Below are 6,690 nucleotides of genomic sequence, written 5' to 3' on the forward strand. Positions count from 1 at the left end.
GATGAGGGCAATGAATGTACAAATGTGCTTTAAACAATTGATGTATGTATAGATTGTGATAAGAGTTGTATGAGTCCCTAATAAAATGATTAAAAAAAAGAAAATGCTAATATAAAAAATTGCAATACCTTATAATTTGATCTCCCTTTTAACTCATTTTAAAGCTATTTCACTTTTTAAGATTTTCTGTTTTCTTTTTTATTGGTTTTCATGTTTTGTTTTGTCATGATTGTTAGGATATGTTATTTGTTTTGTATTATTTTCTGTATACACAATCCAGGATAGGTCAATCTATATTCATCCAATATGGATTAATAATTACCGAGAGGCATGTCAGGGGAGTTTAGGGTGAAATGGAGAGCTAAAAACAATGAGCATGAGAAAGAAAAAAGTGTTCTGAAATTGATTATGGTGATACTTGCACAACTCTTCTTAATATTAAATTATATGATATATGAATCATATGTCACTAATGTTTTAAGGAAGAAAAGTCTGGAATTGAACCTCAAAGTCAAAGGGGACTTTGGCCTATCTATAATTACAACTTTTGTTCCAGAGAATTATGCATAACCTTTGTAACTTAAAGTTAGGTTAAGAATAAAATCAACATAGACATAACGCAACCCAAACCCACTGGTTAAATCCAACTCATAGCAACCCTACAGGGCAGAGTGAAACTGCTCCTTAGGGTTTGCGAGATTGTAATTCTTGATGGAAGCAGACAACCTCAGCCTCATCTTTCTCTTGTAGAGCAGATGGTGGATTTGAACGGATGACCTTGTGGCTATCTCCCAGTGCCACCAGGGATCTAGGGCAATGTTCACATCACTAGACTAGTATTGAACATTTAACACTCATCTCTTGATCTGAATTTGCCCAGCACCTCAGGCTGTGCCTGGCCCTCTGGAGGCCAACCAGTGGTGAGCCAGAAAGGCATGTCCTTGCCCTCTCTAACTGCGCATCTAGTAGAAACAGAGACAAGTGTGATCCGGGTAGGGAGAAGAACCACAGGACTGGCCTGGTCTGGGGACTGGGCAGCAGGTGTCCTGACCTCAGAGGGATGAGCCGAGGAGTTGGCAGGCTAGATGTGGCTGGGAGATGGGAGACGAGAAGGGGCAAGGGAGCCTCGCAGAGGAGATAGCATGCAAGAACAGTAAAAAACGGGGCTTGGGGCTTGGACAAAGTGGCGATGGGGCTGGAATAGGCTGGCAGGGAGCATGCGCAGTGAGGCTGGCCTGGCGAGTGTCAGGCAGGGACAGCGGGCCTTGCCAAGCCATGCATTTGGATCGTGTCCCAGGAGGGCTGAGAAACCATGGAGGCCTTAACAGAGAGTGATCTGATCAGATTTGCATTTTCATAAAATCTATCTGGTTGCTGAGAGGGAGGGAAGAATGGGACAGGGGGGCACGTAAGAGGCTATTGCAGCAATCCAGGCACCAGATGAAGGTGGCCCGAGGTAGGGAGCAGCCCTGGTGGTGAAGCGGAGTAGGTAGATTCGAGAGACTTGTAGGGTTGAGCCTTGCTTGTGATCATGGAAATGAACTGCCCTTTCCGACTCCTTGTTCACTCCTTCTACCGTGGGAGGCAGCGGGGGCAGCAGTGCTGCCTCTGTTTGGAGGATTAGGAAACAAGAGGCTCCGTGACGGTAAGAAACCAAGTGGTGAGCAAGTTGGCCAACTGGCATCTGTCTGCCAGTCTGCTGTGAGACGGGGCATCGCGTTGCTGGGAGGCTGGGAGGCTGGGAGGGATGCCTTCAGTATTTCCGATACGGCACGGTCGCCCGTGGGGAACAGGTTTCAGCAGCTTCCAGGCCCAGACAGACTAGGGACAAAGACCTGGGGATCTCTTGGGGAAATGAGCCAATAAAAAACCTGATGGATCAATCACCACAGTACCCACTGTTGATCTGAGAGGTACAGCACCATTGTTTAAAAAGCTGGACCTAACTCCCCAGCAATCATGAGTGCAGGGCTGAGCAAGGCTTCCTTCTGTTGTTCATGGGGTTGCTATGAGCCAGGGGAGCTCGATGGGAACTGGCAACCACCATTGGATAAGGGAGAGGACATCCTGACATGTGCTCTTCCCACAAGTGTCCCTGGGCTCCCAGCCTGCCCCCCCTCCCCCTGTCATTGTCCCCGGAGCCCCACATACTCACTAGTGTGCAGCCAGCTTGTGAAGGTGAGAGAGCAGTTCTGAACGTCGAAGGGGAAGTTATAGATGTCGAGGCTGCAGGCGGTCACCACCTGGAGGGGCTTGTAGTTATGGATGTCACCATCTTGCTGGACATACACGTATGGGATATATGGGGACTTCCCCACGTCCACACTGGCCGAGGAAGAGGGACAAGTTTGGGGGCTCAGGAGATAGCCCTTAGCTATAAAGATCTCTGGGCAACCCGGTTCTCTCTGGCCCAATGTTTCTAACCTTCCTGTCCATCCCCTTTCGTGGCCATTGTCAAGGCTACTTGGCAAGCAGTAAAAGGTGCTTTGCCTTCTTTTGTCCCCTGGCATCCCAGCTACAAAAGGCAGGGAAACAGACCAGGGGCCCGACACTGTAGGATACAGGGCTCATGCATAACTGACCCCACCGATAGCCCATTTGTATTGGGCTGCTCAGCTCCCAGGATCAGCAGCCTGGGGCCAGGGCAAGGCTTCACCCTGATTCGGGCTTCTCTTTACCTCCCAGCCCCAGAAGTCTTGTGAAATGAAAATCATTGTCTCTGCAGGAAGGAGAACTAGAGACATCACTGAGAAGAGCTAAGGGAGACCAGGAAAGTCCCACCAGACCTCACTCCCCCTGCCAGGTGGACCCCTGACTCCTTCACCCTCCCAGGGACCACTGCTGTGACTTGGAGCAGGCTCAGCAGGGGGCATTGGGAGCCTGTTGTCTCCTGTTGAATCTAGCTCAAGTTTGAGAAGCCAAGGCTAAGGCTATTTCACAGTGTAATGGAGAGATGCAGCGAGAATCCGGGATGTCTCAGAAACCCCTCCAACCTGGGCGACGGGTCCAACGGAAAACCATGTGAGTGGCACCCCCTCTGGAGGTGGGCAATGCAGTAGGTGCTGCGTGGGAGGAAACGGGCCCTGTCCCCTTCTCCCTCTTGTCTTTCTGCCCCAGCCATCTCCCTGGCCACAGAGCCTGAAGGAATCCCAGGCAAGGGGGTACTGGATGGGGCCAAAGGAGACAGCACCTGGCTGCCAGGAATGGAGGCATACAGAGAGGGTGCCTCTTGGGACCCACTCCAGCTCTCCCCTGTGAAGAAAGGTAGTGATTGCCCAAAATGACCCACTTCTTTCAGGAACACCACTGTCCTTTTAAAAACGTGTTCCTTCATTACAGCTCAGCATAAAGTCACTCACTGGCTCACTTTCTCCTAGAGCAGGAAGTCCTCAGACCAAGAACGAGAAGAAAAGGGAAGAAATGGCAAAGGGGAATTGGGGCCAACTTGACTGTCAGTTCTGAAGATCCGGGCGCCCCTCCCCTCCCCCCAGCCCCCAGCCCCTTGTCTCCTTCAGCCCCTAGTCTGCCCGGCCACAAATTGTGGGGTACTCACAATTCATTGATGAGAATGTCGGGGACCCAGATGCTGTCCGTGGGGATGGACAACTTGGTGACGTTGTCGAAGTCCTCGGGGTCCCACTGGAGGAGCTCATCCTTCCAGCACTGGGGGAAGACAGGCCTGGTCACAGGAGCGCCCCTGCCCCTGCTAAGGGGACTGGAACTCAGACCGACTTCACCCCTCAGTCCCCAGGCCACAGGTGGCCCCCTGGGAAAATCTGGGTGGTACCTAACTCATTCAGAAGTATCAAAGTTCCCATTTCAGTGCTCACACCTCCCTGCCCCCCTGCGAGACACACACACACACACACACACACGGGACACAGGCAGAGGTGGCCTCTCTCTCTCTCAGGGAAGGAAGACATTTGTCATTCTCAGGGCTTTGACTCCCCAGTCTATCCACGGGAGGATTTCAGACAAATAACATCTTGGGTCTTGGTGCACACACACGTCAACAGGGACAATAACATCCAGCCTGGGCCAACCGAGGCAGCACAGAAGAAAAGGCCGGGCGATCTGCTTCCACAAAACCTTACAGAGCTCAGCTGTACCCTGCGACACAGGGGGGTGACATGAGTCAGAATCCACCCGCAGCCACGGAGTGTGTGTGTGTGTGTGTGTGTGTGACACAGAGAGAGAGACAGACAGACAGAGAGTGAGAGATCTGTGCTTCTCACAGGGCCAAGGTGGTTATTGTTAAGTTTGGGTCAAGGCAGTCTCCACTCTCCTGAGGGAATGGCCGGTCTAAATTATAACTCTCTTATTTAAATTCTTCAGTGGCGCCCTATTGTCCTTGTGGTTAAAACTGGCTGCTATTAAGTCAATTCCAACTCACAGTGACCCAGGAGAACAGAGTAGAATTGCCCCCTCGGGTCTCCAAAGCGGTAGTCTTTACCGAAGCAGAAGGCTCCGTGGTTCTCCCTCGGAACGACTGGTTCATCTGCAGACCTGAGAGCCAGCAGTTGAGTGACTAACCGCTGTGTCATGAAGTCAGCTCCGAGTTGTGGTGGCTTTTTTGTATCACCAAGCAGTGTCGCCTGGTCCGATGCCAGCTTTGTGCTTGTCGACATGTTTGAATCAATTGTGGATAATTGAGTTACTCCATGCACGGAGGGGTTCTCTTTGTCTTTATTACATACTCCTGTCCATCAACTTGTCCTGTGAGGGGCTCCTATGATGTGTTGCTTGCTGAAGGAGAAGGAACCCTGGTGGCACTGCTGGGTAAGCATGAGACTGCTAACCCCAAGGTCAGCAGTTCAAACCCTCCGGCCACTCCATGGGAAGAACAATGAGGCTATCAGCTGCTGCAAAGATTTATAGCCTCAGAAACCCTATGTAGAGTCCATATGAGTCAGAATCAACTTGCTGGGAGGGATTTCTGATAAAGGAAGCTATGCCACTAGTATTCTGATATGAGGATTAACTATGGTGGACAGGTTTTAGCACAACTTCCAAACTGAGATGGAATAAGAAGTAAGACCAGGGCAATGGGAAAAACCCCATAGATCACAACCACTGTCCTTAGGGTAAAGTTATACCCTAGGGCCACAGGGGCTAGATCGTCTGACTTCCACCTATCTCTCCAGCTTCTTTTCTTGTAACCTCACCTTTCTCTGAAGTCCACCCTCCCCGGGGAATGAGACCATGCTGAAACCTCCACCTCTTGGCCAGTTTTAAGGCATCTGTCTGGCTCTCTGTCCCCCATCCCACTCAGTCCCAGGCGGGGTAAGTTGTGCCTACTCTTGGCTCCCATAGCTAGTCCCTCGTGTTTTGCCCCATGGGATGGGCTGTCTCACTGCACTTGACTGGTCTGTTTCCATGTCTGTGCCCTGCACTCCTCTGTGCGCTCATTGCAGCAGGCCCAAGTCCCACGCCAACCCCCCAGCACAATTGCCGGGCATTCCCTTGCTGCCGGCTACATGCGCAGGGGCAGAGCCCAGGAGTCCAGAGTGGGAGGCCCAAGCCCGACAACTCAGAGGAAGGGAACTCCAGGTTGCCTGGTGTGGTTCAGTTCTGGTCCTTCCGAATGTGGCTGTGGGTTTGTTTTTAGGGGATCTCCCCAGGAGGGAGAAAAAGAGCCGAGTGTCTCAGAAATCAGCGTTCTCGTCCCTTCCTCCATCCCTGCTGGGAGTGGATGGAGGTGGTGGGCATCCGTACAGAGTGGAGAGGACTCACAGAGAGCCACATCCACCAGGGGGCTCCAGAGCAGCTTCCTGCTCCTGCCTTCTCTGTGGCCCCGCCATCTCCCCTGGGCTCTGACTTCTCCACATGCCTTGGGACTGCCAAAGCAGGACCCGGTCTCTGGACAGACAGCAGGCTCACCCTGCACTGCCCCCCCATCAATGGAACCAGAGACTGTGCCAAGCCTCAGGGGCATCCACAAACCTGGGTATGACCCAGGCCCAGCAGAGGCTGAATGAATGAGGAAATGGCCAAGGATGTGGTGAGGACTAAGGGGATGGTATCATCATCCTGTCTCAATCACCCAATTTGGTTGCCATCCAATTTTGCTTAATAGAAGGAAGGACTCTGGCAATTAAGTGGAGCGGCTGCCTTGTGCATCCCAGTCACGGGAGGTAGTCTCCAGAGGTTAGATGGGCACTCAGAAGGGGGGCGGATTGAGGATTTTACCACTCCTCCGGTGAGCTGTGAGCTCCTTTCAGTCCCCAGACCTGAGATTAGAGGGTTCTCCCTTCCTGGGTCTAGCTGTCAGCATGTCTCAGAACCTCTCCCCTCACCAAGCCTTCTGAGATCCCTAACCGGCTAGAGATGGAGGACTGAGTCCTGGAAAAGTAAGCCCCGACCCCAGGACATTCGGTGGCTGTAGGGCGGCTCTGCTCACCTGCCGGTACCAGATGTACGTGGTCAACACCTGATTCTTCTCATCCTGTGAAAGGAAAGGGAGGTGGGCTCAGGGGCTCTGTGGGCTGCAAGCCCATCTCATAGATGCCCCCACCGCCCCCCAACCCCCGGAGCTGCTGCTTTGTGCCCTTTCCCTTGAGAAGGGCGAGTGAAGCAAAGCAGCAGCAACGTGTGGATTGCAGCTCACAGTCGGTCTATACTCACATAGACACTTCCTAACAACAGACCCTGAAATCCTACCTATACTCGCATAAAAGCTTCATAGCAACA

General features: G+C 52.0%; 1 protein-coding gene across 1 annotated transcript in view; it reads right to left on the bottom strand.

Moving 5' to 3' along the window:
- HTR3A (5-hydroxytryptamine receptor 3A) overlaps nt 1-6,690 on the bottom strand; it is a 16,660-nt gene that overhangs the window by 5,816 nt on the left and 4,154 nt on the right. The window contains exons 3-5 of the mRNA XM_004712814.1: nt 6,401-6,445; nt 3,554-3,663; nt 2,156-2,325 (exon numbers count right to left, since the gene is read on the bottom strand). Coding sequence (XP_004712871.1) covers nt 2,156-2,325; nt 3,554-3,663; nt 6,401-6,445 — 325 coding nt within the window. The remainder of the gene's footprint in view (nt 1-2,155; nt 2,326-3,553; nt 3,664-6,400; nt 6,446-6,690) is intronic.

This window comes from Echinops telfairi, unplaced genomic scaffold (assembly GCF_000313985.2).
Source record: "Echinops telfairi isolate 266 unplaced genomic scaffold, ASM31398v2 ScPeMD7_7463;HRSCAF=8501, whole genome shotgun sequence".
In the NCBI taxonomy this organism is placed as follows: Eukaryota; Metazoa; Chordata; class Mammalia; order Afrosoricida; family Tenrecidae; genus Echinops; species Echinops telfairi.